Genomic DNA, 22,036 nt, shown 5'->3' on the forward strand with positions numbered 1-22,036 from the left:
GAAAGAACTACTTAACTGTTAAGAACTACTTAACTGATCTGGGAAACCGGGCCAATAACAGTAAGATGGAAACCACCACACACACTTAAGATCTCCCATTGGTATCTGACCTTCCTTGAAATTATCTACCTGGAATTTTCTACAGCTCGAATCCATAATGCAAAACAACTAAATATTTTATTTTGGTTTATGGCAGCAGATACAATTAAGGCTAAACTTGAAATATGTATTTAAAATTGACATAGGCTACCTTGGTGCAGCTATTCTTGTCCAGTTTTTGATATTATGTTTTGCCTTTGTTTTATTTTGTCCTTTGTTCTATTATTATTATAATTTTTTTTTATTTTTTTTTCATCGAATGCTTAGGTCCAAGGGGTGGGTTTGGAACGGGCTGAGAATATGTGTTAATTCTCCGTTCTCAGAGTGCAGGTTTACTCGTAGTTCCTAGAGTGTCTAAATGTAGATTTGGAGGGCGGGCGTTCTGCTATCAGACACCACTACTATGGAACCAACTTCCAATCTGGGTTAAGGGGGCTGACACCACCTCCACCTTTAAAACTAAACTTAAAACATTTCTGTTTAGTAAAGCCTATAGTTAGTGTTTAGTAAACCTCTAGCTGGTGTTGGTAAATCTCTAGGTAGTGTAAACTTTAGTGTGTCAGAGTCGCTCCTGTAGTTTCTTGTGCTGGCCCCCCCTACTCCTCCCTTTTCTCCCTTTTGTCCATGTTGCAGCATCCTTTGCCGGACACCGGAACCTGCAGGTGGTCGTGGGTGGCTTGTAGCTTGCATTACGGAGCACAAGTCTTTCCCTGACCCTGCACCCCAACCTGGGACTTGTTGATTGGGCCGGAGCTTCGGAAGCTGCGTGCTGGCCTGCGGTCCCCACCCCTGGTCATCCCGTTGCTGGCCCCCCCTTCTCCTCCCTTTTCTCTCTTTTGTCCTGCAGGTGGTCGTGGGTGGCTTGTAGCTTGCATTACGGAGCACAAGTCTTTCCCTGACCCTGCACCCCAACCTGGGACTTGCTGATTGGGCCGGAGCTTCGGGAGCTGCGTGCTGGCCTGCGGTCCCCACCCCTGGTCATCCCGTTGCTGCTTCCACCTGCCTGCTGTGCTGTTGCCGTCCCTGACCCACCAGTCTGGCCCTCGGCAGGAGGGTCCCCCCTTACGAGCCTGGTCCTGCTCAAGGTTTCTTCCCTCCTAAAGGGGAGTTTTTCCTTGCCACTGTTTGGCTTAAGGTTTTTCTCCCACTAGGGGAGTTTTTACCTGCCATTGTTTATGTAATAACTGCTCGGGGGTCATGTTCTGGGTATGGGTCTCTGGAAAGCGTCTAGAGACAACTCTGTTGTATTAGACGCTATATAAATAAAATTGAATTGAATTGAATTAATTCTTGTTTAACATCATTGTGGATGCCACCATTGATAAGAAAATCATGAAAAATAAATAAAAACATTTGATCACAAAAAAAAAAAGAAATGATGGAGAATATTATGTGTTGAAGTTACTGAACCACATGACTGCTGATGAGGGTTTCTAAAGTAATGGACATTTATAGTATAACCTGAATTAACCTTTAATATACATTCTTTCTGTATGCTTGATGTAAAATGAGTGCTTGACTATGATAAGTACAGCTAACAGAGTATAAAAGTGCAGATGAAGGAGTAGTTTGTTTTTGTTAACGATAGTGACCTTGGCTAGACCACTGAAACCAGGACTAGAACCACTGAAACCAGGACTACAACCACTGAAACCAGGACTACAACCACTGAAACCAGGACTAGAACCACTGAAACCAGGACTACAACCACTGAAACCAGGACTAGAACCACTGAAACCAGGACTACAACCACTGAAACCAGGACTACAACCACTGAAACCAGGACCAGAAGAACTGAAACCAGAACTAGAACGATAGTGACCTTGGCTAGACTCTGGACCGACGTGACGTCTTTCCATCAAGGACAGCGGCACCATGTTGCAGCTACTGATGAGACCTGATCTAAACCAGGTTCTACCTTGATAGTTTTTATCTTTTCTAGATTAGTTATGTGTGTGCATGTCTGGTCCAGCTTTAAAGCAGAAGAGACAAGATTATCTTGACTTGTACTGTTCCTCTCCTTCAATCAAAGAATACATTTGATTCTATTTTGGACTTCTCACTATGCTCCTGTTAACAAAGTTTTCTGCCTCACTAGTTGACAGAGAAGCATCTTACTCCTCACGTGAAACCCGGACTAGAACCACTGAAACCAGGACCAGAAGAACTGCAACCAGGAATAGAACCACTGACACCACGACCAGAACCACTAAAACCCAGACTAGAACCACTGAAAAACCAGGACAAGAACCACTGAAACCAGGACTAGAACCACTGAAACCAGAGAAGAGAACAAGCTCTCAAATGTCATTGTTCAATAAGAAAAAAGGCTTTCTATTTCTACTCTATTCCACCATGACAGCTGATAACAGAAGAGACAGAAGTTATAAATGTCACAGGTGATGCCTGCTACAGTCATGTGACCTACCACTATGGCGTCCTTTACGTTTTTTCTGATGTCCTGAACCTTCTGCTGTTTCTCTCTGGAAAACAAATGTGGAGTTTGAGTTGATGTAGAAGCACTTTGTAACTTCTTGTTGTAGGTTTTTTTTCCAGCATCTTAATCTTAAACCGACGGAGTAGCATTTAAAGTCATCACCTCCACCAGACAGAACATTTCTGGACTCCCAAACTCTCCAAGAGACCACAGTGAACTAGAAACAGCAGGAGAAGTCGGGTTTTACTCACTCAGCATTGAAGCCATCCACGTGGAGAATCCTCATCTGTTTCACAATGGTGCTCTTACCTGATTCTCCTGCACCTGCAGACGGACAGATGGTGGACAACATAGGATGTGAAGTTCCATCAGCTTATGGTTTTAGAATCACATCACACATTACAGAGAAAGATATACCGGTGAGTATCTAGGTGAACAGGTGCCTGACCTAACAGCAGCAGTCTGTGTGTAGCTTTGTAGGCCTGTCTCTCCTTCTGCAGCTGTTTCTCAATCTTCTTGTTGGCTTCTCTCTTTGCTTTTTCATCCAACCGTTCTTCATCCGTCTGTCCTCCCAGACAGCCCATCTCAGCTGGAACGACTGAAACGGACACCAGTGAAACCAACAGACACCAGTGAAACTAACATACACCAGTGAAACCAACGGACACACCGGACACACTATCTGCAATTCATAACAATCAAACTCTGCTTCTGGTATAATACAAGACACTAATGGTGCTTTTCCACTAGTACCTACTCAGCCCGACCCGCCTCGGTTTGGTTCTTTCCCACTAGAGGTCTAACGTGCCGAGTAGATACTTTTCTGTATCTATTCTGCCGAGGTTCTAAGCGGCTGAGTCAGCTGTATCTGACGTCATCACTCTACAGGAAATCAGCGAAAAAGCGACTCTGACGGCAGCTTATTGTTCATTTTATTCACAGCTGACAAGTTGGAGGTTGTGTGTGTGCACTTCCTGATTGGGTAGTAGTTTATTTGCAGGAATGGAGGCGAGGCTCAGTCAGTTAGAGGTGCGGTTCCGCCAACTTGACCATAGTCCGGTAGACTCGTTAGCTAGCCAGGCTAAGTTAGCGGCGGACCGGCCTGTAGTAGCTGCTGGTAGCCGCTCCCCTGCAGCTCCCGAGCAGCCGGGCAGGCAGGGCGGCTGGGTGACGGTTTGGAGGAAGCGTAGTTCTAAAGGGCGCACTGAACACCACCACTCGCTTCATGTGTCCACCACTCGCTTCACCGATTTTCCCCACTCAGCGACACACCCGTTGAGAAGCCGACCCTGGTGATTGGAGACTCCATAGTCAGGCATGTGAGGCCGACTCCAGCGACCATAGTTAGGTGCATCCCGGGGGCCAGAGCGGGCGACATTGAAGCAAATTTGAAGCTGCTGGCAAAGAGTAATCGTAAATTTGGTAAAGTTATCATCAATGTCGGAGCTAATGACTCCCGTCTACGCCAGTCGGAAGTAACTAAAATGAATATTGTCTCGGTATGTAACTACGCCAAAACCATGTCGGACTCCGTAGGTTTCTCTGGTCCCCTCCCCAATCTGACCAGCGATGAAATGTTTAGCCGCATGCTCTCGCTCCGCCGCTGGTTGTATCGGTGGTGTTCAGAAAACAACATGGCCTTTATTGACAATTGGAAGACGTTTTGGGGAAAGCCCGGTCTGATTGGAAGAGACGGCATTCATCCCACCCCGGATGGTGCAGCTCTTATTTCTAGTAATTTGGCCAGTTTTATTAGACACTCCCCCTGACAATGCAGGGTCCAGGCCAGGATGCAGAGCTGCAGTTTAACACACTTCTCTGCTGCTTCTCGAGGACCAACGCCTGCCAATAAAACTGTAGGATTAAATGATGTACAGTAATTGGCGACTCTAAAACTGTAGGATTGCATTATGTAATTGGCAACTCTAACCAGGTGCCTAGCAAAATAGAAGTGGTTGCAGTTCCCCGCCCTCCAAAAGTTCACCAGGTGCGGCGTTATAGAGGCGTTAACCAAAATAACCTTGTAAAAATTAAAACCAATGCGCATTTGGTACCAATAAGAGACTGAAAAACTAGATGCGGACTACTAAATATACGATCGTTAAGCTCCAAGTCTCTGTTAGTAAACAATATAATTACAGAGAGCAGGAGTGATATGTTTAACAGAAACATGGCTACAGGAGGAAAACGGCGTTAGTTTGAATGAATCGACTCCGCCCGGCTACGTAAATCATCGTATTAATTGAAGCACGGGCCGAGGCGGAGGAGTCGCAGCAATTTATAACTCCAGTCTCCAAACAAAAACTGAACCTAAGTGCAATTATAATACATTTGAAAGCCTCATGCTTAGTCTGAAATTCCCGACCTGGAAATCAGAGAAGCCAGTTGTGTTAGTGGTAGTGTACCGGCCCCTTTCTGTCAGAATTTTCAGATTTCCTATCTGGATTATTGATCAGTACAGATAAATTCATCATAGTGGGTGACTTTAATATTCATATGGATGTTGAAAGCGATAATCTTAAATTAGCTTTCAATTCTCTTCTAGAATCAATGGGTATCTCACAAAAAGTGGACAAACCGACGCACTGTTTTAATCATACTCTGGATGTCGTTCTCACCTACGGTGTTGAAACTGATGATCTGTTGGTGTCCCCTGTAAACTCCCTTTTATCCGACCATTATTTAATAACGTTAGAATTTAATATTGTCGATGTTGAAGTGCAAAATCAGAGGTATTATTTTAGCAGATGTTTGTCTGATGAAGCTATTGCTAAATTTAGGGAGGCCATTGCTCATCTTGCGACAGTGGAAAATAGTGAAGTAGTCGAGGCCAGTGACCTGGGTTCTACCTCTGCAGATGTTCATTTCCTTGCTAGTAACACTGCTGATTTGTTGCATTCAGCTTTAGATGAAGTTGCTCCTTTGAAAAGGAGGGTTTCCAACCATAGGAGCTTAACTCCCTGGTATAATTCAGATATCCGCATGTTGAAACAAAACGTGTGTAAAATGGAAAGGAATTGGTACTCTTGTAGGTCTGTAGACTCCTATCGTGAATGGAAAGATATTCTAATAGTATATAAAAAAGCCATTCGCAAAGCCCAGTGTTGGGCAAGTTACATCCAAAATATAATACATTATATATTACTAGTTACTGTCATTTGAAAGTAATTAGTTACATTACAATATTACTATATCTGAATTGTAATGCGTTACACTACTTGTGTATTACTTTTGAGTTACTTTCAACAAAATAGCAAAAAAAGATAAATCTTGTCCCACTGGCAGATTTTTCTACTTATTTCAAGTGAAAATTTACTTGAAACAGGTGAAAATTGTCAAATAAGTTATTTTTCTGGTGTTATTTTTCTGGTGATGACTCTAAATGTTGAAATAGCAGTAAAACCACATTCATTGATGAAATGACATAAGGGATGGAAAGGAGGGATGGCAGTTTTACAGGGGGGATGATTTGGACCGTTTTTATTTCGGGGGGGGTGATTTGGACCGTTTTTATTTCAGGGGGGGGATGATTTGGACCGTTTTTATTTCAGGGGGGATGATTTGGACTGTTTTTATTTCAGGGGGGATGATTTGGACCGTTTTTATTTCAGGGGGGATGATTTGGACTGTTTTTATTTCAGGGGGGATGATTTGGACCGTTTTTATTTCAGGGGGGGGATGATTCGGACCGTTTTTATTTCAGGGGGGATGATTTGGACCGTTTTTATTTCAGGGGGGATGATTTGGACTGTTTTTATTTCAGGGGGGATGATTTGGACCGTTTTTATTTCAGGGGGGATGATTTGGACCGTTTTAATTTCAGGGGGGGGTGATTTGGACCGTTTTTACTTCAGGGGGGGGGTGATTTGGACCGTTTTAATTTCAGGGGGGGTGCCATCACATCACCCCTCATCCCCCCTCAACTCGAATACTGCTCACACGGAACTCAGAACTTCTTCATAAATAACTCCCAGAGAGAAAAAAAACACCAGCAAGCTAACAAACAAACCAATATTTCTCTCAGAGTTAACAAAACGTACCAGCAATCAACAACTCGCAGCTGTTTTAACCTCTCCTCCTGATGGGCTGCAGGTGTGGTTTAAGGCTGATTTATGGTTCCGCGTTACACCAACGCAGGCCATACGCCGTGGGTTACGCGAACTACTGCGTACCCTAAGGCGAAAGCCCTGCGTCAATTTAACGCGGAACCATAAATCCGCTCTCACAGCGCGACTGACTGTGAGCCCGGCTCGTGCTCCTCGCCGGGCGCAGCTCCTCGCCGACTCCGCGCTCATATATATTTAATAAATGTATAAAGCCCATATATTAATAAAGCCTCACTTGGCCGAGCTCTAACGCTGAGACCATGGTAGATTTAAGTTACACGCGGACACGCCGCACTGTTGACTTTTCCCTGCCGGCTCTGCTCACTGAACAGTCCCCACACAAACAGTGTCCAGCGGCACTACGTTCCGCCGCGCCGCGTTCCCAACGCTTTTTTCTGTTGTCGGGATGTCTCGCGGACGCGGTGTTGGTGAATTCTTTAAAAAACAACAGCTAAACGGGTTAAAATGCGTTGTAACGCGCGTTACTTAGATTGTAACGAGTAAAATATTACCGAAAATGTATTAGTAATGCGTTATATTACTGCGTTACAGCAAATAGTAATACATTACTGTAATTGCGTTACTTTTGTAACGCGTTACCCCCTCACTCACTCACTCATCTTCTCCCGCTTTATCCGTTACCGGGTCGCGGGGGCAGCAGCCTCAGCAGGGATGCCCAGACTTCCCTCACCCCAGACACCTCCTCCAGCTCTTCCGGGGGGAGTCCGAGGCGTTCCCAGGCCAGCCGAGAGACATAGTCTCTCCAGCGTGTCCTGGGTCTTCCCCGGGGTCTCCTCCCGGTGGGACATGCCTGGAACACCTCCCTAGGGAGGCGTCCAGGAGGCATCCGGTACAGATGCCCAAGCCACCTCAGCTGACTCCTCTCAATGTGGAGGAGTAGCGGCTCGACTCCGAGCTCCTCCCGGGTGACCGAACTCCTCACCCTATCTCTAAGGGAGCGTCCAGCCACCCTGCGGAGGAAACTCATCTCGGCCGCTTGTATCCGCGATCTTGTCCTTTCGGTCACTACCCAAAGTTCATGACCATAGGTGAGGGTAGGGGCGTAGATTGACCGGTAAATCGAGAGCTTCGCCTTTCGACTCAGCTCCCTCTTTACCACGACGGTCCAGTACATCGACCGCATTACTGCGGACGCTGCACCGATCCGCCTGTCAATCTCACGCTCCATTGTTCCCTCACTCGTGAACAAGATCCCGAGATACTTAAACTCCTCCACCTGAGGCAGGACTTCTCCACCCACCCGGAGAAGGCATGCCACCCTTTTCCGGTCGAGAACCATGGCCTCGGTCTTGGAGGTGCTGATTCTCATCCCTGCCGCGTCGCACTCGGCCGCAAACCGCCCCAGCACATGCTGGAGGTCCCGGTCTGATGAAGCCAACAGGACAACATCATCTGCAAAAAGCAGAGATGAAATCCTGAGGTTCCCAAACCGGATCCCCTCCGGCCCCTGGCTGCGCCTAGAAATCCTGTCCATAAAAATTATGAACAGGACCGGTGACAAAGGGCAGCCCTGCCGGAGTCCAACATGCACCGGGAACAAGTCTGACTTACTGCCGGCAATGCGAACCAGACTCCTGCTTCGATCATACAGAGACCGGACAGCCCTTAGTAGAGGGCCCCGGACTCCATACTCACTCAGCACCCCCCACAGAATGGCACGAGGGACACGGTCAAATGCCTTCTCCAGATCCACAAAACACATGTAGACTGGTTGGGCAAATTCCCATGAACCCTCGAGCACCCTGCGGAGGGTATAGAGCTGGTCCAGTGTTCCACGACCGGGACGAAAACCGCATTGTTCCTCCTGAATCCGAGGTTCGACTATCGGCCGTAATCTCCTCTCCAGTACCCTGGCGTAGACTTTCCCCGGGAGGCTGAGAAGTGTGATCCCCCTGTAGTTGGAACACACTCTCCGGTCCCCCTTTTTAAACAGAGGGACCACCACCCCAGTTTGCCACCCCAGCGGTACTGTCCCCTTCCTCCATGCAATGTCGCAGAGGCGTGTCAGCCAAGACAGCCCTACGACATCCAGAGACTTGAGGTACTCAGGGCGAATCTCATCCACCCCCGGTGCCCGGCCACCGAGGAGCTTACGAACCACCTCGGTGACCTCGGCTTGGGTGATGGATGAGCACGCCTCCGAGCCCCAACCCTCTGCTTCCTCAGTGGAAGGCATGTCAGTCGGGTTAAGGAGATCCTCAAAGTATTCCTTCCACCGTCCGACAATGTCCCCAGTCGAGGTCAACAGCTCCCCACCAGCACCATAAATGGTGCCGGCAGAGTACTGCTTCCCCCTTCTGAGGCGCCGAACGGTCCTCCAGAATTTCCTCGAGGCCGACCGAAAGTCCTCCTCCATGGCCTCCCCGAACTCCTCCCAGACCCGAGTTTTTGCCTCCAAGACTGCCCGAGCCGCGGCCCGCTTGGCCTGCCGGTACCTATCTACTGCGTCAGGAGTCCCACCGGCCAACATAGCCCGGTAGGACTCCTTCTTCAGTCTGACGGCATCCTGTACTTCCGGTGTCCACCACCGGGTTCTAGGATTGCCGCCACGACAGGCACCGGAGACCTTGCGTCCACAGCTTCGAGCCGCCGCGTTGACAATGGAGGCAGAGAACATGGTCCACTCAGACTCGATGTCCCCCGCCTCCCCCGGGATCCGAGAGAAGCTCTCCCGGAGGTGGGAGTTGAAGATGTCCCTGACAGAGGGCTCAGCCAGACGTTCCCAACAGACCCTCACAATCCGTTTGGGTCTGCCCGGTCTGTCCAACCTCCTCCTCCGCCAGCGCATCCAACTCACCACCAGGTGGTGATCAGTTGACAGCTCAGCCCCTCTCTTCACCCGAGTGTCCAAGACATGCGGCCGAAGGTCAGATGAAACGACAACAAAGTCGATCATTGACCTCCGGCCTAGGGTGTCCTGGTGCCACGTGCACTGATGGACACCCTTATGCCTGAACATGGTGTTCGTGATGGACAAACTGCGACTCGCACAGAAGTCCAACAACAAAACACCACTCGGGTTCAGATCGGGGAGGCCGTTCCTCCCAATCACGCCTCTCCAGGTATCACTGTCATTGCCCACGTGAGCGTTGAAGTCCCCCAGTAGAACAATGGAGTCCCCAGTTGGAGCACTATCAAGTACTCCTCCCAGGGACTCCAAGAAGGCCGGGTACTCCCCACTGCTGTTCGGCCCGTAGGCACAAACAACAGTGAGAGACCTATCCCCGACCCGAAGGCGCAGGGAAGCGACCCTCTCGTTCACCGGGGTGAACTCCAACACATGGCGGCTGAGCTGGGGGGCTATAACCAAGCCCACACCAGCCCGCCGCCTCTCACCCTGGGCAACTCCAGAGTAGTGGAGGGTCCAGCCCCCTTCGAGGAGCTGGGTTCCAGAGCCCAAGCTATGTGTGGAGGTGAGCCCGACTATCTCTAGCCGGTATCTCTCAACCTCACGCACAAGCTCCGGCTCCTTCCCCCCCAGCGAGGTGACATTCCATGTCCCCACTGTGAGGGTTGATGTCCAGGGATTGGGTCGTCGAGGCACCCCGCCACGACTGCTACCCAGCCCACAATGCACCGGCCTGCCATGGTCCTTCCTGCGGGTGGTGGGCCTACTGGAAGGTGGACCCGCGTCGCCGTTTCGGGCTGAGCCCGGCCGGGTCCCACGGGCAAAGACCCGGCCACCAGGCGCTCGCCTACGAGCCCCAACCCCAGGCCTGGCTCCAGGGCGGGGCCCCGGTGACGCCGATCCGGGCGACGTAACGGTCCTCGATTTACTTGTCATCATGATAGGCTTGTGAACACTGGCAAAGCCAGAACAGCATATTATTCATCGTTGATAGAGGATAACAAAAGTATCCCACGTTTTCTGTTCATGTTTCTATCTAAAATTCTGGAAAAGGCAGTTTCAAGCCAGTTATGTGACTATTTGAATAGAAATGATCTGTTTGAAGTTTTTCAGTCAGGGTTCAGAATGCATCATCAGAGACAGCACTGGTTCGAGTCACGAATGACCCTCTTATGGCCTCAGATAAGGGATTAGTGTCCATACTGATTCTACTGGACCCCAGATAAGGGATTAGTGTCCATACTGGTTCTACTGGACCTCAGATAAGGGATTAGTGTCCATACTGGTTCTACTGGACCTCAGATAAGGGATTAGTGTCCATACTGGTTCTACTAGACCTCAGTGCTGCTTTTGACACTGTAGATCAGCATTTTACTGCACAGGTTAGAGCATGTTGTTGGGATTAAAGGGACAGCTCTATGTTGGTTTAAATCATACCTATCTGACAGGTTCCAGTTTGTTCATGTACATGAGGTTTCTTCAGAACAGTCGAAGGTCTGCTATGGTGTTCCGCAGCGTTCAGTGCTAGGGCCAATCTTGTTCAGTTTATACATGCAGCCATTGGGAGGTATAATCCAGAATCACGACATACACTTTCATTGTTATTCTGATGGTACGCAGCTCTATTTGTCTATGAAGCCGGATGAAACAGAACCATTAGTTAAACTTCAGGCATGTCTGAGGGACATCAAGGACTGGATGTCCAGAAATTTCTTGCTTCTAAATTCAGATAAAACAGAGGTTATCATTCTTGGTCCAGAGCATCTTAGGAAGGGATTAGATGGTGTTGCGATGGCTTCCAGTGCAACTGTGAGAATCTTGGTGTTGTTTTCGATCAGGATTTGTCGTTTAAACCATATGTTAATCAGGTTTGTAAAATAGCCTTTTTACATCTCCGTAATATTGCAAAGATTAAGAAAATCCTCTCGCAAAGTGATGCAGAAAAACTTGTTCATGCGTTCTTGACTAGATTACTCTAATGTGTTATTAGCAGGATGTCCAAGTAATTTGCTGAAAAGGCTCCAGCTGATCCAAAATGCAGCAGCACGAGTACTGACAGGAATCAGCAGGAGAAACCACGTCTCTCCAGTGTTAGCGTCGCTCCATTGGCTACCCGGAAAATTTACAATCCAATTAAAAATTGTATTACTTGCGTATAAAGCCCAAAACGGCTTAGCTCCGCATTATTTGCAAGACCTGATAGTGCCTTATGTTCCTGGCAGAGCTCTCTGTTCTCGGAGTGCAGGTTTACTCGTAGTTCCTAGAGTATCCAAATGTAGATTTGGAGGGCGGGCGTTCTGCTATCAGGCACCGTTACTATGGAACCAACTTCCAATCTGTGTTAAGGAGGCTGACACCACCTCCACCTTTAAAACTAAACTTAAAACCTTTCTGTTTAGTAAAGCCTATAGTTAGTGTTTAGTAAACCTCTAGCTGGTGTTAGTAAATCTCTAGTTAGTGTAAACTCTAGTGTGTTAGACTCAGTAGTCATAGCTGCAGCTATAGAACAAAACTATAATAGTTAGTCTCAAATATAGCTTGGTGGTAGATATGCTGCTATAGGCCTATGCTGCAGGGGGGCACCGACATGATCCACTGGGCGGTACCTCTCGCCCTTCTTCTCCTCTCCTCTTCCCTTCCTCTCTTCTCCTTTTCCATTTTTATTCATTATAAGTATCTCATAGCCATCATTTTTGTCTATCGTTCCTGTAGTTTCTTGTGCTGGCCCCCTTTTTTCCCTTTTGTGCATGTTTGCAGGCTGGAGCCTCGGGAGCTGCGTGCTGGCCTGCGGTCACCCCCCCATCCCCGGTCATCCCGCCGCTGCTTCCACCTGCCTGCGCCCCAACCCCCCCCCCCTTTTGGTCATTCCGCTGACTTTTCAGCAGCGCCGAGACAAAGAAACAAAAAAAAAAGCATTGCCGCTTGAAGCTTCTCTCATCACATTTTTTAACTTGATATCGAACACAGACCCAGCAGCACATATATCATCTCCTCCAGGTTCTACATCTTTAGTGTTGTTGTCTTCTTCCTTTAGATCACACAATCAAATACGTCACAGGAGCTTCGCTCCAACCCGCCTACTTCTGCTCCAGGTGCTGAATTGTTATGGAAAAGAAACCAGGCCAAGCTGAGATGAGTAGAGCTGAGTAGGTGCTGGTGGAAAAGCGCCATAATGGTACGACGTGATCACGACTCATCTTTACTATAAGTGAAGTGAAGCAGCAGCAGCTCTGGTCTACCTGTAGGGGGTGGGCAGCAGTGAGGAGAGTTTGACTTCTTGACACTGAAATTAAGTTCTGCACATCAGTGATGAACACAGCATTAACAAAAATATAAAGCTGAATTGAAAATAAAACAGGCCTGCAGAAAAAATAGTTCAAACATTGCTTTCAGAAAAATGTTCTTTGCAATCAACACAGCAGTAGGATTGTCAGAGGGAGACTGCTTGTCATTGGTGCAACACGATTTGGGCGAGTCGCTAGATTAATCCAACTGTTATTCAGCATTGATCGTCCAGCCGCTCCATCTCCTGCGCCAGCCAACTCTGCTGATGCTGACGAAGCCAGCGAGATCCACCGAGCAGACGGTGGGCCGTCATGTTACGTAGTTCCACTCAACATTTCGACTTTATTCTCAAAATTGTACTTCAACATTAATCTCGACATTGCGACTTTTTTCTCGAAGTGCATAATGAAAAAAAAAAAATAAAATCTTCCTCCTCTAAAATATTATTTTTATTTTTCTCCTGTCTGGCCCTAACACTCTTCCGTAGAGGTACATAACTGTGATAAGAACAACTTAAAAAGTAACTGTGCCAGATTTTCCTGCTGAAATCAAATCAAACATGTGCAGAGTACAGCAGTTCTCAGGAGAAGCAGCCGGCCTTCAGGTGTTCTTAAGTTCTAAGAAGATTCAAACCACTAACTCCTGTCATAGCAGAGACAGCCCTGGTTTCTCCGGGTCTGGTCTCTCGCCCGACCCGGGGAGGACGGCTGTTATACATCATTAATTGAACGTGTGTGATTCCACAGCCGTCTGAGCTGGGTGTCCTCTCTGATCCGTGCACCTCCATCACGTCTGTATTTACGGAGGCTTCGTTGGGAGGGTTAGGGTGTCTCTCAGTGAGATAATAATCTCTTTATTTTTCAGTATTCATGGAAATACACCAAAATTTGTCCTCTGCTTTTAACCCATCACTAGTTACACACAGCAAAAACTCAAAATCTTACCAGCAATATTTGTCTTATTAGGGCCCGAGCACTGAAAGTGCGAGGACCCTATTGTATCTGTGATGTTTATTATTATTATTATTATTATTATTATTATTATTATTATTATTATTCTCGCCGTAAATGAATTGCCTTTTTGGAGGCCTTAAAATGCTCAAAAACTCACCAAATTTTGCACACGCTTCCAGAGTCGCGTAAAATTACGTATTTTATGGGCGACAGGCATGGGTCCACAAGAATGGGCTCTATAGCGCCACCTATTTTATGTTTTTCGACGAGCCCCATAATATGGTTTGACTTACAGCAATGTCCTTTATGTGTCTATTATATCGGACAAAGCCCTACAAAAAAGTCTCTTGGACCCATGTTCTAAGTTACACAGGAAGTCCGTCATTTTGAATAGAAAATGTCATTTTTGATGAATTCTGATCATTTCTAGGCCTCGTACTTTAACGAACTCCTCCTAGAGATTTTATCAGATTGGCTCACAACTTGGTTTGTACAATCTAGACACATGGCCGACGCTAAATTGCGAAGCTTTTAAGTTTCTGCCAGAGGGCTTGACCGTAGTGATTCGGCGAAGTTTGAGGTCATTTTTAAGCCTCGCCATCAAACATCAATTGGCTGTAATTCAGCAATACATGATTTGATGTGGTTGAAAACGTATGTGCATGATTGTAGGCTGAGCCTGAAGACATCTATGGTGGAATATTCAGGATCGGTTGTAGCGCCACCTGTTGGCACCAGGAATTGTCATGTCTTCTAGTTTGCATCTGTGCTCCAAGCGAGATCAGTTTAATGATCTCAAAGTTGGTCAGATAATAGGTAAGACATTGACGATGACTGACAGAGAAAACTGTACGTTCTTATCGAAGGGCGTGGCCGTTAGAGGTTGTCAAATTTCTGTGTCTCGCCATGAACATAAAAGTTGTTGTAACTTAAACATACTTGGTCCAAATTGACCCAAAATCAATACATGTAATCAGGCTTCCATTCTGAACAAGTGGATATGACAATCTTGGATGAATTCCATAGCGCCACCTTTTGGTCAGGTATACATTTTTCATCAAATTATGTGCTGTCATTGCTGTTTCATTCATCCAATCACAATGAAATCGACACATATTATTGTCATAAGCGTCCTTATTAACTGTGTTGAGTATCGTGGTCATAACTTGAAGGGAACTGCCATTTTACGTCACTCTGAATTTTTTGGTAAAATAATAATTTAAAATCATAGGCTTGGTCTTAAGACAATAAAATGTCAGATTTAGATACATTTCGACATGACTAAAAAATCATACGCTGGTACATATCGCTTTTGAAGAACTTTGTAACTCTCTTTTTCCAAAAATGTATTCATATACAATTAAATCATATTTTTGTCATGCCATGTCCAATTAACTTCGTAAACTTCGTAAAAATATTGTTTACTGTAATGTGAAAATATATTTTTGGCATTAAGGTGCGTAAAACGCACGATTGGTAATGAATATTTATTTAAATCCATTGGATTTAAAGCAAGCTGGCTCCTGCAGCGGAGCGGAGGCCGAGGGGGAGGGAGGAGGGGGGGAGCGGGGGAACGTTGCGTGCGCACCGTATTGACGTTCCTCACACGACATGAGTCCTCCAGTGTTTTCACACGAGTCCCAACCTAATCTGTAAGTATTTTTTTATTGTGTGCATAATTGTAGAGTCGTCTTAAGACATCTATGGTGAAATATTCCTGTGGAATAGTTTTCACCGATGTATTTCGGCGGCGCATGTCTGTAATGCAGCTCGCTTTTTCATGTCTTTCATGTCTCTGTCTTCTACCGAGACAGAGACCACTTAAATAAAACCACACTGATTTTGAGTCAAACCCGTCTTTTTACATTCAATTTTTATACAGAAAATAATTACAGTGCATGTATTACACCTTATTTCACAGCAGCTTTGCAATTTTATTATATTATTATCGGCCCTCAGCCGAGATCTGGTCGGGACCGCGCCGCGCCGCGGAGGAGGTGCATTCAGGGACCGGTCGGAATTCTAAAAAGCCGATTATCCTCCTGGTGCGTTCAGGGACAACTGGAATTTACTGTATTTGGCGAGAATTTACCGTTGCTTCATTTGCTTAAAAATTATTTAAAGGTGACCTATTATGGCATTTAATGTATATTTTAAACAGGCATTGAATGTCTTAAAAACAAGCTTTTGAAGGTTTTTTCTACATAAATGAGAAATTCAGCCTCTGGGCCATGTCTTTATTTTTACCGTTTCTAACCTGGTCTATGAGGGATTCTGAGGGGAGGGGGGGCTATGTTAATGAGGCTCTGTGCTGATTGGCTGCCTGAATGACGTGTAGCAGGGGAGCTTTAAGCCTGAATCACAATTGTGGGTCAATGATGTATAAGGCCTTTGAGAGGCCTATTTTTAAAATACTTAAAATAAAGATGTATTTGGCCATTTTCCAAACATTTGGAATGTAGTGTGCATATATGTGAAAACTTAAAACAAAGGTATTTTAGTGTTTTTAAACCTACATTAATAGGGCAACGACCTTAAAAAAGTAATTGGGGGCGACCGTTATTTATCTCAAAATTAATAGATTTCCTTAACAAAATGTATATTTTAATAAGTATCAGTAATTAAATTAACTTTTCAAGAAAGATAGACTCATGTGTCCTTTCATTTTTGAAAACCATTTTGAAATACATTTTATGTATAATGGAAGTGTCACCCTCATAAAGCCATTTATGCATACTATACCAATGATTTATATTTGAACCAAAACTCATAGACATTAAATTTTGAATTTGCAGATTTCCTAAGTTCTATAGTAAACCATGGTTTGTTAAGGTTTTCAGAGCTTCCTTTATCGTTACACACCTGTATCATAGCACAACTTAAAGAAAAGTCTCCTGGCGCCATGGCCGAAACCCAACAGGAAGTCGGCCAGTTTGAATTAATCATGTAATTTTGGCGCAATTTATGCCATTCCTTCAGCCGCTTCTTCGCCAGAACCGTAACGTGCACCCAGGTGTGTTATACATCAAAATGTGCGTCTCCATCCTGCAATAACGTGCATAACTTTTCTCAGTCAAAAGCGTTACCGTGGCGATGATAGACGCCAAAAAGCGCGCCCCCAATTCATCTGATTGGTCCATACAGATAAAACTTTGTGCCTCAAGCCCCACAATACGGTTTGACGTACATGCACAAAAATCGGTACACACCTGTATCATGTCGCAACTTAAAGGAAAGTTTCTTGGCGCCATGGCCGAAACCGAACAGGAAGTCAGCCATTTTGAACATTTTGAATTAATCGTGTAATTTTGGCGCAATTTATGCCCTTTCTTCGGTCATTAATTCAGCCCGAACCATAACGTGCACCCAGGTGTGTTATACATCAAAACGTGCGTCTCCATCCTCCGACACCACGCATTACTTTTCTCTTTCAAAAGCGTTACCGTGGCGACGCTAGACGGCAAAAAGCGCACCCACCCTTCATCTGATTGGTTCAGACAGAAAAAACTTTGCGCCTCAAGCCCCATAATACGGTTTGACGTACATGAACGAAAATCGGTACACACCTGTATCATGTCGCAACTTAAAGAAAAGCCAGGCCTGTCGATACATTTGATATTTCATGGTTTGCATTAATGGGCGTGGCCTAACGGCTCAACAGCGCCCACTAGAATACCTTTCTCTCCCATAACTTTTGAAAGGTTTGACATACAGAGTCGTGGGTGGTGTCATCGGACTCGGTATTGAGTCCTTGACCATAATTGGCGAAAATTAGCCCCGCCCCTTCTTCTGATTGGTTGTCCCTATTTCCTGCTATAACATTTGAATGTTTTGACATAAAGAGTCGTGGGTGGTGTCATGGGATTCTGTAATGAGTCCTTGAGCTTCATTGGCCTGAATTAGCCCCGCCCCTTCTTCTGATTGGTTGTCCCTTTTTTCTGCTATAACTTTTGAATGGTTTGACATAGGAAGTCGTGGGTGGTGTCATTTCTGATATGCTTATGGTGGGCGGTGGCCGTGAGTGCGAGGGCCCGTTCATCGCTGCTTGCAGCTTTAATTTCTAGTTAAAATGTCTAATTTTTAGTCAAAAAAATCTCATTACACTTAAAACAAGAGTCATTGCCAGAAAAATAACTTGTTATTTGACCATTTTCACCTGTTTCAAGTAAATTTTCACTTGAAATAAGTAGAAAAATCTGCCAGTGGGACAAGATTTATCTTCAGTGATGAGTCTTGTTTTAAGTGTAATGAGTTTTTTTTACTAAAAATGAGACATTTTAACTAGAAATAAGACAAATATTTTTGTTAAGATTTTGAGTTTTTGCAGTGCGCTAGCAGTGAGCTGCCATTATTCTGGCGTCCGGGGAGCAATTAGGGTGAAGGGCCTTGCTCAGGGGCCCACGGTGGATCATCTTGGTTGCCATCCTGGGGGCTTGAACCGGGGTCCTCCAGACCTAAGCCCACCTCTGTAACCACTAGGCTACCACTCCCCCTATAGACTTCAGTAGTAAAGCTTGACAGAGGACTGAGTTGGAAAAGCAAGAAGGGTTCAAGGACGAAACCTGAGACGCAGCGGGAAAAGACAGATTCAGCGTGTTTGTCTGGACAGCCAATGGACAGAGAAAGGCATCATCCCAGATGAATGTCTTGCAACTGGCCATGACCAACCATGGGCTATCTGGAAAACCCTAAACCAGGGGTCGGCAACCCGCTCTTTAGCGCCGCCCTAGTGGCTCCCCAGAGCTTTTCCTTTTTTTCTTCTTTCTTTTTTTCTCTTCTTTTTCCTTTTTTTCTTCCTTTTTTAATCTCGACATTTCAACTTTTTTCTCGAAATTTTGACTTTTTTCTCGACATTTCGACTTTTTTCTCGAGATTGTACTTCAACATTAATCTTGACATTTCAACTTTTTTCTGGACATTTCGACTTTTTTCTCGAAGTGCATAATGAAAAAAAAAATCTTCCCCCAGTTCTAACTAATATAGAAACATGCAGCATGTGTTTGCCTTCATTCTAAGGCTGATACAAGACTTTTCATTTTTTGCGGCTCCTGATGCATGCGTGTGTGGGGAACCACAAACAATGGACCAATAATGAGATGCATATCTGCCCCACAATGCACTGGAGATGACCTGGCCAAACCCAACGCCGCTGCACTCGCCTGCGCCCCCCACTGGGAGGACATGATATAGAAGATGGCCAGACACGAAGAAGAAGAATCGTGTTTGCAGGTTCAGAAACAAACGTGGGCTCCAGCCAGCCGTGCACTTTCACACACGTTCACCTGTATCCCCAGAGGTGTCAAGTAACAAAGTACAAATACTTCGTTACCTTACTTAAGTAGAAATTTTGGTTATCTATACTTCACTGGAGTAATTATTTTTCAGACGACTTTTTACTTTTACCCCTTCCATTTTCACGCAATTATCTGTACTTTTTACTCCTTACATTTTAAAAACAGCCTCGTTACTCTATTTCATTTCAGCCTTTAAAAAAAAACTATCCAGTTAAATTGCTCCATCCGGATAGAGTGAATTTGGTTGTGGTTGTTTCAGATGTTCTTGTCCAGTTTTGTTCTTACATCCGTTCCCTCAGATTCCTGCAACTAAACTTGGATGTACATTCCAATAAAGGTTAGGATAAATGATAACATGCCTCTGAAGTTTGACTTTTTGCACCATTACAATACTTATAGGCAACTAGTCATCATATCTGCTGCTCTCTGAAACACACGTTAATGCTCAATAGTACACATATATGGTTCTTTAATATATTTACATTATACTAAGATACATTCATTTTCAATGGCGTTTGTCCTTAACCCTTGTGCTGTCTTCAGGTCAAGGAAGGAAGAGAAGAAGAAGGGAGGAAAGAAGGATAGAAGGAAGGGTGAAAAGAAGGAAGGAAGGAAGGAAGAATGGAAGGAAGGGAGAAAAGAGGAAGGGAAGAAGGAAGGAAGGAAGGAAGGAAGGAAGGAAGGAAGAAAAGAGGAAGGGAAGAAGGAAGGAAGAAAGGAAGGAAAGAAGGAAGGGAGAAAAGAGGAAGAGAAGAAGGAAGGAAGAATGGAAGGAAGGAAGGAAGGGAGGAAGGAAGGAGAGAGCAGGAGGAAAGAAGGAAGGAAGGAAGGAAGGGAGAAAAGAGGAAGGGAAGAAGGAAGGAAGAAAGGAAGGAAAGAAGGAAGGAAGGAAGGGAGAAAAGAGGAAGAGAAGAAGGAAGGAAGAACGGAAGGAAGGAAGGAAGGAGAGAGCAGGAGGAAAGAAGGAAGGAAGGAAGGGAGAAAAGAGGAAGGGAAGAAGGAAGGAAGGAAGGAAGGAAGGAAGAAAAGAGGAAGGGAATAAGGAAGGAAGAACGGAAGGAAGGAAGGAAGGAAGGAAGGAAGGAAGGAAGGAGAGAGTAGGAGGAAAGGACAGGAGAATTAGGTCATTTTGACCCAAAAACTGGTCAATGGCTTTTTTCCCCCTTACATTACTTTTAATTTTATACTTTAAGTAGTTTTGAAACCAGTACTTTTATACTTTTACTTGAGTAAAAAACTGGAGTTGATACTTCAACTTGTACAGGAGTATTTTTAAACTCTAGTATCTATACTTCTACCTGAGTAATGATTGTGAATACTGAAGACACCTCTGTGTCTCCCTGAACCGCTCCTGAAACCAGCGAGGCTGCAGTAACACCAGCCGGCCCCGGCCCCGGCCCCGGCCCCGGCCCCGGCCCCCCCCGGCCCCGGCCCCGGCCCCGGCCCCGGCCCCGGCCCCAGTCCCGGCCCCGGTCCGGTTCACTGACCTGAAGCTGTTGGAGACCGCAGACCCGTCACCTCCCAGCAGGTCCAGATCAGTCCGTCCTGACGTCCATCAAAGTCCAAACACACGTAAAAACCAGGATCAGAGGCTCCTCAGCCAATCAGCATCCCCCGCCTGCAGCCCAATCCTAGTCCAAATCCGTCCCGGTTCAGTCCCCGTACGGAGGCTCCGGCAGCGGTTCAGGAGGACAGGAGTGGGGCTCCTGCTGGTTTCCGGACGTTTCCTGTTGTGGATCAGAGACACACCTGAGCAGCTCCGTCTCCCACCTGTCCCCCCTCCCCTCCCCTCCCCGGTCTCTAACGGCACCTCATTAGTCGTCTTCCTCCCACTCCTTTTCTTCAGGGGATTCCTCGGTTTTTCTCTCGTGTCACTCTGCTGCCTGACAACCGGCAGCCGCCTGCTTCACAAACAAACAGGCGTCGTCCTGGTTTCAGAACCCTGCTGGACCAGAACCGGGTCCAAAACCCAAATCAGCAGAGCAAGTCAGAGTGGAACTGAAACCAACCAGACTCCTCCGTGTCACTTCCACCGGACAAAGACAAAATCAAGACGGGTGGGTTTGTGTGTGTTGGTCTTTTTTGTGCAAAAACAACTAAAATTTAAGCTGCAAGCAGCGATGAACGGTCCTCCACCCTTGTGCATGTTCAGGCTGCAGTGCAAGCTTGTATGACTTCATGTAGATTCTTCAGGCCATGACATTTAGCAGATGACACCACCCACGACTCTCTATATCAAACCATTCAAAAGTTATGGCAGAAAGTAGGAACTATCAGATATGGACCAATCAGATGAAGGGGGGGGGGGGGGGGGGGCGCGCCACGGTTACGCTTTTGAAAGAGAAAAGTAATGCGCGTCGTCGCAGGATGGAGACGCACATTTTGATGTATAACACACCTGGGTGCGCGTTATGGTCAGGCCGTATTAACTGCCGAAGGAATGGCATAACTTTCGCCAAAATTACACGATTAATTCAAAATGGCCGACTTCCTGTTGGGTTTCGGCCATGGCGCCAACATTTTTTTTTAAGTTGCGACATGATACAGGTGTGTAGCGATTTTCGTGCATGCACGTCAAACTGTATTGTGGTCTAGGGGGCGCTGTTGAGCCATTTTGCCACGCCCATTAATACAAACCATTAAATATAAAAATTTTTGCCAGGCTTGGCTTGCATGCAAAATTTGATGACTTTTGGGGCACGTTCTCCATTCCTAAAGTCGTTAAGGGTTCAGGGCTGTCCCATTCCTAAAGGCGCTGATTGGCTGCTTGAATGACGTGTAGCAGGGGAGGAGACAAAGCGTTGCTCCGGGCAGAAGAGCAGCGGCTGCGTAGCAAAGCGTGTCCACGGTTCTGCGTTAAATCGACACGTACCCTACGCCGTAGTCTCTGCGTTGGTGTAACGCGGAACCATAAATCAGCCTTTAGTCACCTCGTCTTCAAACAGGCAGGTGGAAGCAGCAGCAGCGGGATGACCAAAGGAGGGTGGGGGGAG

General features: G+C 46.1%; 1 protein-coding gene across 1 annotated transcript in view; it reads right to left on the reverse strand.

Moving 5' to 3' along the window:
* Window positions 1–20,759, reverse strand: part of LOC133423541 (guanine nucleotide-binding protein G(olf) subunit alpha-like) — a 36,878-nt gene extending 16,119 nt beyond the window's left edge. Inside the window, exons 1-4 of the mRNA XM_061713751.1 lie at window positions 20,531–20,759; window positions 2,985–3,134; window positions 2,788–2,860; window positions 2,528–2,582 (exon numbers count right to left, since the gene is read on the reverse strand). Of these exons, the coding sequence (XP_061569735.1) occupies window positions 2,528–2,582; window positions 2,788–2,860; window positions 2,985–3,120 (264 nt within the window). The 5' untranslated portion in view covers window positions 3,121–3,134; window positions 20,531–20,759. The remainder of the gene's footprint in view (window positions 1–2,527; window positions 2,583–2,787; window positions 2,861–2,984; window positions 3,135–20,530) is intronic.
* Window positions 20,760–22,036: the final 1,277 nt, after the last annotated feature.

This window comes from Cololabis saira, chromosome 22 (assembly GCF_033807715.1).
Source record: "Cololabis saira isolate AMF1-May2022 chromosome 22, fColSai1.1, whole genome shotgun sequence".
NCBI classification, from domain to species: domain Eukaryota; kingdom Metazoa; phylum Chordata; class Actinopteri; order Beloniformes; family Belonidae; genus Cololabis; species Cololabis saira.